General features: G+C 40.1%; 1 protein-coding gene across 1 annotated transcript in view; it reads left to right on the forward strand.

Moving 5' to 3' along the window:
- ADAMTSL3 (ADAMTS like 3) overlaps positions 1-14,713 on the forward strand; it is a 366,781-nt gene that overhangs the window by 231,390 nt on the left and 120,678 nt on the right. Inside the window, exon 17 of the mRNA XM_087429032.1 lies at positions 9,810-9,939. Within this exon, the coding sequence (XP_087285158.1) occupies positions 9,810-9,939 (130 nt within the window). The remainder of the gene's footprint in view (positions 1-9,809; positions 9,940-14,713) is intronic.

Genomic DNA, 14,713 nt, shown 5'->3' on the forward strand with positions numbered 1-14,713 from the left:
TGTCTCCCCTCCAGTGCACACAGGCTCAGTTTTCCTCCACATGGCCTCATGTCTGTTGCTGCCCAAAACTTAACTCCTGCTCCCTCTGTGTTAAGGATCCTGGACACCTCTTTTGTTATATCTGGGAAACCTTAACACTGATATTTCCTTGGCAATCTGAGAACTGGTACTTTCTTGAGTCTGGGGAAACCCTCTAGAGATAGTCGCTGAGATGCAAAAACGATCCCCTATTCAACTGCAATTATAGATGTCTGGAACTTTCTACTACATTGCTACAACATGCCAGCTATCTCTACTACTTCTCAGCCACTACGTTGCTGCAGTTTTATCAGAGACCTGGGCCTTTGTCTTTTGTTATGAGAGCAGAAACGAGCCCTGCTGTTGCTTGCACACCCCCAAATCTACGTTATTAATCTCAAGCTTTTAAATGTTTCCGTTGATAGAATCGCTATTTCATCTAGTACTCTGTCATCCTCGATTTCCGTTCTTTTCCTGACTAGGAAGCCCCCCTCTAGTTGGGAAAGCATGGCGTGTTGGGTCCTTGGAACTCACCCTACCAGTTGAAATTGCCCAAGGGAAGATAACCAGGTGAATTCTGATCCAGTTGGGAGAGTCTATTAGACCTCGTCTTTACAGCCTGAGGCCAAAATGTTCGGATCTGCTGCTGTGTTCCCAGCACTCACTAAGATGGCCCCAGGCTCCACCTCCAGGATGGCTGAACCCACTGGAATGATTTGGTTTTTTTTTTGGTAACAGCTTTATTAAGATATAATTCACATACCATACAATTTATGTATTTAAAGTATACAATTTGGTGGGTTTTAATATATTCATAAAGTTGTGTAACCATCATCACAATCAATTTTAGAACACTTTACTCCCAAAAGGACCATGTACCTGTAGGCAATCTCTTTCCATTTTCCCTCAAACTCCCATTTTCCCTGCCAGTGGCAGCCTCTGGCAACCACTAATCTACTGTCTTTCTATTCTGGACGTTTTGTATAAGTGGAATTGTATGATATGTGGTCCTTTGTGACTGCCTTCTTCCACTTAGTATAATGTTTTCGGGGTTTATCCATGTTGTAGCGTGAATCAGTACTTCATTTCTTTTTATGACTGAATACTATTCCATTGTATGGCTACACTACGTTTAATTTATCCATTCATCAGTTAGAAATTTGGATTATTCACATCTTGGGTATTATGAAAATGCTCTGAACGTTCTGTACACATTTTTGTATGGACATATGTTTTTGTTTCTCTTGGGTATATACTTAGGAGTAGTAGATGACCTTTAAATCCATTTAAAATATTCCAGTTTTGTGAAACTTGACTAATTGAGTTTATCCTTATTGGCTCTGTGGACCTTTTCGCCTGCTATGAGAAGAGAAATGCACATGCAGGAATGCAATTCCATTTTCTGATGGTTGCTGTGAAGGTGCCCATTTGCTTTCTGACATCCTCTTTTGTATCTGCAACACATTTTACAAGTTTTAACAGAGCTCAACTTGGTAATCTTTCAACGATCAGTTAAACAGCAGTGTAACCTTGTGAGGGGGTGTTGTATTGTATAATCCTAGGATAGGATCATTAAAATGAACCATGGATCCTCACTAACCCAAATTTTACGGTTGGGGAGACTAAGGCTTAGAGGCCTTCAGACAGTCCAAAACAGAAAACAAACAACTTAATTGTCATCCTTTAGAGAGAGTTGGTTAACTATAAATGCATATAATAAGCTTCCTAACTTTGCAAAAAGTAAGGTTTTTAATTTCTTGGGTTCAAGCTTAAAATTTCCTTTTAAATAGATAACTAAATTCTATAAAACTGAAGAGCTTAGGCATGAAAGCAAAATCCTCTATAAATGCAGGGAACTGGACCCATGCTCTGTGCTAGGCTCCATGGCTCTGCGTGGATTCTGTGCTCAATATTGGGATATAAAATGAGTAAGACTCAGTCCTTGTCCTAATGGCACACAGCCTTTGTTGTTTTGGTTTTACTGTCTTGACTGCACTCCTTTTTGGCAGTGGTGCTTGCCCCTCTGTGTCCATTTTAATCTGGTTTCAGAGGCTCAGCCTCTACAAGTGCACTTATGTGTGGTTATGAATGTGGGTTTTTAACCCTCCCCCTGGATAGTGGAGAGGGTAAGTCTGCAATGACTGAAAACCACAGGAAAATAGAATTTCCACAGGCATATAGTTATTTCTTCAACATTCTTGTTTCTGGTAGAAAAATAATGTATGCAAATTACAGATTTCCGAAAAGATCAACTTTGGCCGTATCCTGATACTGTGTACTTGTATTTTCTAACTTATCTTCACATCATACAGGAAATAAAAACTAATTCCATTTGTTGTAGTTACTGGTGCTTTAGAACCTTTCATAAGTCTGCTTTCATACTTGGGTGGCTACAGAGAAATCTTTTTTAATTCCCAAAAGCATGAAGAATCCAGACATATTCAATTTCCAGCTTCCAGAGTGTATATGTGTGTATGTATGTATGCAGCATTGTGTGTGTGTGTGTGTGTGTGTCGTGTGCATACACACATATCCATCCTGGAAGATAGATTTACCTTTTTAATACGCTCTGGCAAGAGTTTGTAATTTACTACATCATAAACATTCCTTACCAAAGCTTTTCTTTTGTATTTTATATTATGTATTGCATTTATGACCTTTCAGTTTTACCTTTGTATTTTCTAACAGCACTGGCTAGTAGAATATGCATGGACTTTGAGGCCTGACCCCATTTTGAACCCTAGCTCTGCCACTCTCTTTGGGCAAGTTATTTAAGTTTGTAGAGTTCTATTTTTGTAAAATGAGAAGAGCCATACCTACCTCATTAGGATTAGTGAAAGGATTAAATGTGGTTATTAAACAAGGTGATGTTGGAGAAGTGGTTAATCCCAGTGCCTGGCACATGATATGTAATAAATGTTAGTGGGATAATTATTTTATAATATAATAATAATAGGGTATTCCTCTTATACTAGAATGCTGGGGTTTTTTTCTCTTTTAAAAAATCTGAATAAATTAATGAACCCCTTGATGCATCTAATAGCCAGCTCTGGTGTCTTGTGGTTAAGATTTAGCGTGCTCACCACCCAGGCCTGGGTTGGTTTCCAGTCAGGGAACCACACCACCTGTCTATCAGTTGTCATACTGAGGCAGCTGCGTGTTGCTGCAATGCCGAAAGCTATGCCACGCGTATTTCAAATACCAGCAGGGTCACTCATGGTGGACAGGTTTCAGCGGAGCTTCCAGACTAGACAGATTAGGAAGAAGGACCTGGCCACCCACTTCTGAAAAAACGGGCCATGAAAACCCTATGAACAGCAGGGAAGCATTGTCTAATATAGCACCGAAGGTGAGAGGATGGCATAAAAAGACCGGGCAGGGTTCTGCTCTGCTCTACACAGGGTCAGTAGGAGTCGGAATTGACAGCACTAACACCAAAAATTCATCTAATATTTTTCGAGTTCGTTCTTACGAATTTTCTAAGTAATCATCTGTAATTGATGATGATTTTATCTTTCCCTTTCCAATAGTTATTTATCTTATTTAAGTTTTATATCTTATTGCGTTGTCTAGAATTTCACAAACAATAGTAAATAATGTGGGTAATGCCAGCCTTGCCTTGGTCCTGATGGTAGCAGGAATCTCTCCATTGTTTCATTCAAAAACAGCATCCTACAAATATTTATTGCATGTTTTTTTTCTGCCAGGCACTGGGCTGGGTAGTCGTGACTCAGTAGTTCCTACCTTGGAATCCAAATCTGGAGAGAGGGAAATTTGTTAATCACATAATCACACACCTACGTGTAAAATTACAGCTGGTTACAGCAGCTACAAAGGAAGTATATGGTGCCATGAAAACATATAATAGGAGGAACTTGACCTAATTAGGGAAGTAAGGGAAAGCTTCCCTAAAAACAATTACACTTTAACTTACATCCAAAAGATGAGGAATTAATTAAGCAACAGAGGAGTGGGAGAGGGTGGCACGGAGAGAATTCCCAGTGGATGGAAGTGTATGTGCAAAGGCTATGGGTGGCGAGAGGGTGCAGGGAACATTCCAGGGACTGGAGAAGTCAGGTGCAGCTGGAGTACTGAGAAAGATGGGGTTTAGTGTGAGGTGATGCAAGAGAGGAGGCCAGGGCCAGACAATTAAGGCCTTACAGGCCGTGTTAATTTGGGTCTTTATCCCAAGATCAGTTGCAAGCCATTCAAGTAATTACAGTGGGAGTTACATGATCAAATTTTTATTTCAAAAGGTTAGTCCAGTTGTATTGTAAAAAAGGGAGTAGAAGGGATAAGAACGGATGTAAGGGAGGCCGTCTAGGAAGCTATTACCTAGTCCAGAGCACGAGCTTGGACTGGAGTGGTGACGACGGTGGAGATGAGTGCAGTGGATGACTCTAAGAGATGTTTAGGAGGTAAAAATCTGTCAATGGAGTGGGTAAGTGGGAGTGAGGTGGCAAGTCTGAGTCTTAGGATTCTTTTCTGAGATGATGAGTCCTGAAGGGGGTCCAGTTTGGCAAAAGGAAAACATGCATCCAGTTGTGGACATAATGATTTTGAGGCACCTTTAGACTTCCAAATGAAAGTAGGCAGTTGAATGTGTGATTCTGAAGCAAAGTGGCAAGATCTAGACTGGAAATATACATTTATGAGTCCACTGTTTATGGAGAGAATTGAAGCCAGGGGTATGGATGAGAATCTTAAGGAAAAGAATACCTATGAGGAATGGCAAGGGTCTAAGACTGAGCTATGAGGAAATTAAACTTTATTTTTTTTTTTAGTGATGAAGATTCGCCCTGAGCTAATGTCTGTCACCAATCTTTCTTTTTTTTTTTTGCTTGAGGAAGATTAGCCCTGAGCTAACATCTGTGCCAATCTTCTTCTATCTTGTATGTGGGTCGCCACCACAGCATGGCTGGTGAGTGGTGTATGTCCATGCCCAGGATCCAAACCTGAGAAACTGGGCCACCGAAGTGGAGCACTCTGGACTTAACCACTACACCACGGGGCCATTGACATTTAATGGCTGGATGGACAACACTGAGCTGCAAAGGTCAATTAAAAAAAGAGGTCAGGGGCTGGCGTGGTGGCGCAAGCGGTTAGGTGCGCGCGCTCTGCTTCGGCAGCCCGGGGTTCACAGGTTTGGATCCCGGGCGCGCACCGATGCACTGCTTGGTAGGCCATGCTGTGGCGGCGTCCCATATAAAGTAGAGGAAGATGGGCATGGATGTTAGCTCAGGGCCACTCTTCCTCAAGAAAAAGGGGGAGGATTGGCATCAGATGTTAGCTCAGGGCTAGTCCTCCTCACCAAAAAAAAAAAAAAGAGAGGTCAGTGAGATAGGAGGAAAACCGCGATGGTGTAGTGTGGTGGAAACCAAAGTCAGCTGTGTTGTGGCCACTGAGAGGTGACGTGAGATGAGGACTGAGAATTGGCACTGGGTCCAGCAATGGGAGGCCATTGTGACTTAAGAAAGGATCAGGTCAGTGGAGTGGTAGAGATGGAAGTCAGATTTGGAAGGAAGGAGGAAAAAATGATAGGTGATGGAATGAAGATGAATAGATTTTTGTAGCAAAATTTGTCTGTGATAAGGAAGACAGAGAGAGGGAGAAGACTAGAAGGCATTGTGGGTTGAAGGAGAACTCTTTGTGTGTAACATTATTTAATGACAGAGAGTCTTGAGTACATTTAATAGGCAGTGAGAAAGTTCCAGAATGAAAATGAAAGGCAAAGTAATCAACACATTTTCTGAGAAGATGAAAGGGGACAAAATCCAAAGCAGAATTGTGGAGATCAGTCTTAAATAGTTGGAGGGGCAGCTCCTAGTTGAAATAGTCAGGGAAAAGGCTAGGATGGATATGAGAGCAGGTAGGTTTTATGTGCTTGATAGCAGGAAGTTCCTATCTGGTTCTTTTTAGTTGTGTGTGTGTGAATATTTGTGTGTGAGTGATCTGGTAGGTGAATGGACAAATGTTTCAGGTCGTGATGTTGTCTTCTATTTTACTGCTGACTATACGTGCTAGTAATTAATTTAGGATTGTGCACATATATATACGTGAATGATATTGATGCATGGTGGAGTACAAGAATGACTTCCCACAAATGGGAAAATGGGAATGAAAACTGAATTGGCCCACTATGGGCTCACTTTAGCATACTCCTTATGGAGATGTGTTCCTGACATGGTACATTAGCAATCGATGTTTTGTTCTCTTCGAATCTCTTCAAATCATGACAGGCCTCTAGCTGTAGTTTCTCCCAGCTACTCTTCATATAACCGGTCACTTCCTCTCAGGCTCCAGTGATGTTTATGATGCCCTTTATAAGGCCGAATGGCTTTCAACAATCCTTAATCCTTACCAGCTGTCTCCTCAACTGGTTCTTAAAAAGAACTCACCTATTTGGAGTGCTATAAAACTTGCATTTTAACACTAAGGATGATACTGTTCTTTGGCACTTTGCTGGGTCCATCCATATTATGCTTCCCCCTTTTTTCGTTATCTGGGAGTTTATAGTAGTGCCCACTCTATCATACTGGCTAATCAACAGAGAGAAAAATATATATTAACTATTCTTTTCACTATGGCCCTGGACATTTATCTGTATAATTTGTATATGTGTGTGTGTGTGTGTGTGTGTGTGTTTTTCTGAAATAAAGAGCATCATCATTTGTAAAATAGCATTGCACAAGGCAACTCTATGCAGTAGATCTATTTTTTTTTCTTTTATAGATTTTTGTCATCTGGGTTATAGTAGTTGTGTAAGATGATTTGGAGTTTTCCATACCTTCAATAATCTTAAATAGTTTATATCTGTTTAAGAAGTTTGAAAGAACTGGTTCCTACAGCTGTCTAAATCCAGTTCTTTTTTTCCCTCTTGGGGGCAGGCTTGTGGGGGAACATCTATGGCCTGATCTTTAACCTTATTTTCAAGTTCCCCTCTGCTTATTGTTATAGTCAATTCAAGTGCTTAATTTTTAAGTAAACTCCATAATTTAGATTTTCTTGGAAAAAAGTCATCCATTTCATGAAGATATTACAATTATTATCAAGAGTTGTTCATCTAGTTTCAAGTTGCTTTAAGCCTCCCTCTTCTCTTTTTTCTTGCCACAAATAATGTGTAATCTATTCACTCTTTTTGGCCTACAAGTTTTATAGGGAACAACTTTTTAAAAATTCTAGTGGTTGGATTTGAGGGGGTTAATTGTTTACTCTTCATTTATAGTTGGACTCTATTATGGTCAAAGAAAGTTACCTACATAATTTCTGGCTTTTGGAACTTATTGCAGTTTTCTTTATAGACTAATATTGGATCAATTTTTGTTAATGTTCCATTGGTGCTTAAAAAGAGCACATCACATCTATTTCTAAGGCCCACAGCTATTTGGTTATTAAACCGACATAATTTTCATGTTCAAATCATTTTTCCATATTTATTTTGCAACTTGATGTATTAAATACTGGGTGGCACCTTAAAGGCTCTGACTGTAGATTTTCTTCATTGTTCCAGGTATTTCTTACTCTGTGTGTGTGTGTGTGTGTGTGTGTGTGTGTGTGTGTTATGTTATTTGGCATGTTGAATTAGTCAAGACTTGTTTGCAAGAAACCCAACTCAAACTAACCTTAAACCAACAAAAGGGAATGTATTAGCTCATTTATTGGCTCTGCTTCCCCTCTTAGAGTCTGTGTTTTTACCCTTTAACCATTAATTCATTTCTTGATGAAGGCTTTGAGTATTTTTTTTGCCAAAAAATGACCCTCTTATTATGACATTGCAGAAGTCAAATGTGAATTGAAGGATGTTACCTCATGCTACAAGGAATTTATTAGATTTTATTAGAAAAATTACACCAAAATTTCAATACTTGATTTATTTTATATCTTCTAAATGCATATTTGCAATTATTACCCAAATTTTGTTAAGTATACGATAAAGTAAACTTATTTTTATAATTTTTACTTTTGAAGATAAAGTTTTGATCAAACCTCTTGAAGTGAAAAGTGTTAAAGTCACACTGTAAATCCAGTATGTGGGTTGGGAGATCTTCTTGTGGCTGTCTTTGGAAAATACATTCTACCTCGATAAGTGTCCTTAATCATCTATTAAACTTTTAAATTCTTTTCAGTAAACTTGCTTTAGGACAGAAAAGTTTGTCATGAGTGTACTAAAATTCCATCCAAAATAGTTAAAATGAGATAACTTTGTTGGTTTAAGGCCCACCCACTCCAGCTCCAGAAAACATTCCAAAATAGTCTCTGAGTATATTTTCTAAAAAATTTTGACTACAAATTAAAATATATGTGAAAGATAACTGGATTTTTCTCAGATTAAAAGTAAATAAAATCTGCTAGAAAATGAACATCTATGTCCCTGTAAACTCACTAAGGAAGTTTGACATTTGCAAACGAGAACCAGAGTTCTTAAGTTGTAGCAGTGTCTCCTTATGTCTCAAGGTAGCCTATGTTTATTAAAAATACTTCGTGGAAGATGCATAGAGATTTAAGACTGCATCCTGCTATGGCCGGGAACATAAAATTACAACTGAAGAAAGAAGGAGAAAATTTAATGGAAAGAACTGAACATCACAAGTATATATTTTATATGTATTTTTGGCCCATATTGCATTCTGTAAAATACTATAAAATGGTTGAATTGAAACACGACATTTGGAAAAAGAACCACACTCTTATAGCATAATGGAACACACATTCTTGCGTGAAACTAAATACATTTGCATATTTCAAATAGCATAGTCAGTTGCTCTTATAGTTATTATTTGATTTTTTTCATCAAAAGTTTTATTTCTATTTTGTTCAGTTGTCATTTCCCAATAATTCTTTTTGTCTCAGCAGACAAAGAATAGTCATCGAGACATGGGCTTTGGGGTCAGACAGACCTGTCTGGCCTCAAAGGAAAAAAGATGCCTGTGAAATTTCATATTTGAACAAGGAGTGGTCATTGCTTTGGGAAGCCGATTGGCTGTATTGCATTTTGGAATTTCCAGAGGACAAAAGAAATAGCACTGAATTAGGAGGGAGGAAATCTAATTTTTAGTTTTGAATCAACCACTTTTTTTGCTGTCTTAATTTCTCTCTACACCTCAGTTTCCTTATTATTAAATTAATAAAATGGAGATAGTGATACCATACCATTCTTTTCACCTCAGAAGATTATTATGGGCTCAAATAATATATTTGAAAGTACTTTTACACCCCACAGTGCTTTTCCAATGGGAGGTATTGCTGTTTTTACCAGAAATGGAAATATTACTAATTAGAGTAATAGTGAACAGGAACTCAAACCATAATGAAAATTTTAATAAGGATTATATGTCAAATTTGGCACATATGCAATGACATACAGAAAATGTTATTCTTTAGCAGCTGATATGAAAATTCCTCTCAGGAAAACTGTTGTGTGTCTTTGGAAGGAACAGCTTGATGATTCATTTGAGGGAACTCCTAGCTTTGAGTACATTTAGAATGCAGGTAAGTTTGAAACCAGATTGGGAGTTGGGGATGCTCCTTAATGTTTCAAGGTGAGTATATTTGGGGAAGAGGAAAAAGGGGGCTGAGCTTAAAAGGTGACCGAGGGAATATCAGAGACTGGGAGACTTCAGAAAATGCAAAGTTGCTTCCTCCCACCTGTATCCTGAAATGCAGCCTGCAGCCATGCAATATAGTCAAAAGGGCAAAGGCTTAGGAACGAGAAGTCCCAAGACCCTATTTTCTTTTTTCCCACCAGAAATTATTCTCAGTCATTTGCATTTTTTTCTCTTTCCAACCTCCAGGCCATCAAGAAGCAATAGCAGTGTGCTTACACATCCAGACCCAGCAGACCGTCAATGACACCTTGTGCGATATGGTCCACCGTCCGCCAGCAATGAGCCAGGCTTGTAACACAGAGCCCTGCCCGCCCAGGTATGTGCTGTCTTATGCTCCAGGACACACTGTGTCTGGATGGTGTGCCTGCTCCTGCAGGGAAGCGCAGGAGACTCCCAGGTTCACTCAAGGTGGATCAGCTGAGCCTGCTTCGGAGCTCTCTGTTCTCTGCCCAAGTTATGCTTCAGCCGGATTCTTGCATAGATGCACAGATACCGCCATGTTGAGCAGGAATCCCCTGTAGCCTGACTTTTGTTTGCGTCAAACATGGATGAACATAAAGTAGCCTGCTGCTGGCAAAACCATGAGGGCAACAGGTTTATTCTCTTTCTCCTCTCTGTCTCTTTAAGTGCACTTCTTCACTTAATGCCACGTCAGACAGCACAGGATCTGAGGTAGAGTTAGCGCTGGTACACAGTAGGTGCTCAGTCCATATTTGTTGAATAACTGAGTGATCTCCTATTTGTTACCTAGAACTCTCAGTGATGTGTTAGTACCCTTCCCGTTGACCTGCCTTGGATCTCAGGTTGTACGGTGTAATGTTACAGGCCCCAAAGAATAGGTGAGGATGACTTCTTATTGGTCTCCTTGGTTTGAAAGTTTGACCTTAAAAGTTAATCTTGAGCCGGCTCTGATGGCCTAGCAGTTCAAGTTCGGCGTGCTCCACTTCGGCAGGCCGGGTTAAGTTCCCCGGCATGGAACCACACAACTTGTCTGTGAGTAGCCGTGCTGTGGCAGTGGCTCACACAGAAGAACCAGAAGAACTTACAACTATACACAACTATGTAATGGGGCCTTGAGGAGGGGAAAAAAAGGAAGGAAAAAGGAGGAAGATTGGCAACAGATGTTAGCTTAGGGTGAATCTTCACCTGGGGGACAAAAAAAGAGAGTTAATCTGCTTCCTTTCTTAAGTCCTTATAAGATCCCGAGGAATTTTATCGGAAGGGAGGGTAGGTTTTCCCCATGTTCCTCTATCCCCGAGTGTTGCTGGCTACAGAGAATTATAACTCAGCATCACTGGTTTCTCACATAAGACCTTCCAGAATCCAACCCCCAACTGTTTCCTTCCTCTCCCCTTTACCTTTACTCCCTTGACCACCCTTCTGTGATAAGAATCACTTGCCAAAAACCGAGAGCTCATTCTCAGTCACCTCCCCTCTCTCTTTGCCAGATTCTCTTTCCTGCCTCTTGGTAATTGTATCGCCCGTCCAATGAGGTACCTTTATTTGCTAAGGGAGTTTTGCTATGTCTAGGCCTCTAAGTAATTGAGGAAGGTTATTGTCTCTTCCTGCCATACTGGAGTAAGGATAGTGTATTTTGTGTTTATTCAGGAAATAAGCTGTGCTTCTGGAATTCTCTTGACCCTTCCGATTTTGATTCCATGAAATGTGTTGGCTGTGATGTAGAAATGCCTGCATTGATGGCCTGAGGGTGGTGAGGGTGGGGATCAAGTAAGTCAGACCACCCTAGAAATCCAGCCCTCCACATTCCTGGAGATGGACCCTTTCCTTGTGAGTCTTGGTCTCTAACCTGCACAGTCTTGGGAGGAGGCCAGCTCCAATGTGTGCTTCATCCTTGGTGAGACCACACTGGCAGTGAGCCAGGCACAGGGTTTTATATCCATTACAATATTTCATACTTCAGTTGTAGGCTAAGGAAATACCAGGAACTTCTTGACTTGTGTCAGAGACTTCTTGGTGTGCTTAGCTGAGACGATGCAGTAAAGACCTTTACTTTGGTGAGCAAGGCTCAGAGACAGTGTAGGAAAATCTGCTTCCCTATACCTCCCACTCCCACCCCTACCCCCAAGCTTATTGCATTCCAGAGCAATCCACGCTAGAATACTAGCAGAAGAGTGCAGAAGAGACGGTACAGGTAGGTTTTAGGAAGGTTTGAGCTAAGTCAGAGTCAGGACACCCACTTTGTCAAGTGTGTCCAGAGCTTTCCAAGAACATCAGTATGTGGGAGTAGTGCTGAGTATATATCTACTCGGAACGTCCCTTTTATCTTTAGATAGATGGTATTTATGCGAAGTGTATAAACCTTAGTAATCCAAATTACTTATCTAAGTTTCTCAGTTTTTTCTTATTCTAATATTGGAACCACTGACTCAGATATTTTTGGAAAAACCAGTGTTTCTATTTTCTTTCCCTGCCACATCCCTCCCCTGAGGCTGTGTAGATGGAAATAGATGACTACCTGTCTGAACCGGAAAATATAGGGAGGAGAAAAAAACATAGTTTACCATCTCAACATATTTTCCTGTGAAATTAGAATCATGTACTACATCCCCTTTCTCTACACTAGCCAGCACTCTCTTTCTGGAAAGGTAACTGTAAAAGAAATGATTTGGAATTTGCACAAACTTTAAATAGTGGCTGCAATTTGGCTAAGCATGAAATTCTCATAGCCACGAACAAAGAAGAGTAAAAGAAAGAAAATAATACACAAAATTTGGGGATATATTTTATTTCTAGATTCAAATCTTATTCCATATCAACATAAAGCTAGTCTTCACCACAGTTCTGTCTTCTATTTCTAATCCAAACCAATGACAAATGAGGATATGGGCAAAAGTAGACCAGATGACAACTAAAATAGAAAATGGAAACAGATGACAGCATAAAAGGCACTTCTGGTGAGAGTGATTTGCATATCACAGGATTAAGAGGGGCTGAGAACATCGATGAAACTCAATTTTGTTTATGTAAAAATCACCCTGTCATGATCTAGCACTGAAAGTGAAACAGCCGTAATGTATCATCATAATTTTTTCAGAAAAAAAAAGGAAATACAAAACAATTCATTGTCTCTTCATTCTAAGAATTAGTGCACACAGTTGCAATTACAACCTAAATTATGTTCAATATAAGATAACTTGATTTCATGATTTTTAGTTTAATTTTTCAAGACTGAGTCGAAATCAAACATTTTTCCCACCATTTATCATAAAATTTGAGTCCCTTATTTAGAGTGGATTCACATTAAGTGGCTTTTTATGGTTTCAATTCTCCTCCAGTAACATGGGCATGGCATTCTTGACAACTTTCTGCACAGTATTTTGTAAATCTGCCCTATCCATTCCTAACGGCCACTGCCTTAATTCAGATGTGTTTTACTTGAACTATTTCAATAGTTTCTGAATAAATTCCTGCCTCTCGTGTTTCCTGCTCTGATCCATATGCACATATATGACTATGAAAGATCTTTCTAAATTGCAGAGTGACCATGTGAACCTCCCACATAAAACCCTTCAATGACTTTCCTTTACCTATAGATTAAAATCCACGTTCTTTACTTTGGCGTATGAATTAGCTTCCTTGGGCTACCATAACAAAGTACCACAAACTAGTGGCTTAAACAACAGAAATTTATTGTCTCACAGTTCTGGAGACTAGAAGTCCATAATCAAGGTATTGGCAGGGTTGGTTCCTTCTGAGGGCGCTGAGGGAAAATCTGTTCCACGCCTCTCTCCTAACTTCTGGTAGCCTCAGGTGTTCCTTGGCTTGCGGATGGTGTTTTCCCTGTGCTCTCATATTATCCTCCTTCTGTATATCTCTTTGTCCAAATTTTCCCTTTTAATAAGGACACTGCTCATATTGGATTAGGGCCCACTCTAATGACCTCATCCTAACTTGATCATCTGCAAAGAGTCTGTTTCCAAATAAGGTCACATTTACGGAGACTAGGAGTCAGGACCTCAACATCTTTTTGAGGGAAACAATTCAACCTGTAACAGCATATAAAATCCTTTGTGACCCTGGTTTTGGGTTCTTGAACCATGTCTCCTGTCACTACCACCCTCACCACACACACGTACACACACACACACGTACACACACACACACACACACTTACCCTGAGGAACTTGTACAGCAGCCACACTAAATTATTCCCTAGGACCCATCTCATGCTCATTCATGCCTTCTGTGCCTTTGCAAATACCACACCCTCTGCCTGGAGCTCTTCTCTACTTTGAAATAAGTTAATTCTCTCCCATAAGAGTAATCATTGGCTCACTTCTCACTGGTATAATGAAGTCCAACGGAATGTGAAATAGGAGCCTAACCTGAGACACCTGATAGAGAGGAACTCTTAAGAATCAAGAGAATGGAGAATGAGTCAAGGACACAAGGTAGAACCCCAGTTCAGACAAGTCCCCTAGCTCTCTGGGCCTAGGGTCCGAATCTGAATGACAAAAGGCGTTAGACTTTATGGTCACCAGGGTCCCTTTCATCTCCAATCTTTCATTGTTGAGTTTTACTCAACATGTTTCCCTTGCATCTTCAGAACTGTGGCTAGTCTTTTTGCAATTATCCTCCTGTCTACTCATGAGTAGTTTGTTTTATTTCTAAGAACAACATCCTTTGCTTGCCCTGCCCAGGAGGTCAAGGCAGGGTTGAATTTGGTTTACAGTTCTGTCCTTCCTTTGCTCACCAAACCAGAGTGAGATTTCACAACAAGTCTGGAAACTATTTCTTAAGGTTGCTGCAGGAAGCATGCTGGTTTATTCACGCACCAGCCCATGTGCAGTAGCCCCTTCCCCCATCGCTGGGCCTCAGCAAGAGTTTTTGCACATCATCTTCTTCAGCAATGGCTTGCCCACAGAGCTTCCAAGCTAGGAATAATAGAGCACACAATATGTCTTGGCCACTTTGAAAAATTAAGAGTCTGTTTTTATGTGAAGGGAAATACTATTCCTCATTTCAAAGTTGCAAATTTAATAAACTTTTCGAAGGTTGAGAGTTACATTGGGAAAAAACCAGCAGAGACAAAGGGTTGATGCCAAAATAAAGGTAAGTTTACAAAAATG

This window comes from Ceratotherium simum, chromosome 3, assembly GCF_057802395.1.
Source record: "Ceratotherium simum simum isolate JZ-2026a chromosome 3, ASM5780239v1, whole genome shotgun sequence".
NCBI lineage: Eukaryota > Metazoa > Chordata > Mammalia > Perissodactyla > Rhinocerotidae > Ceratotherium > Ceratotherium simum.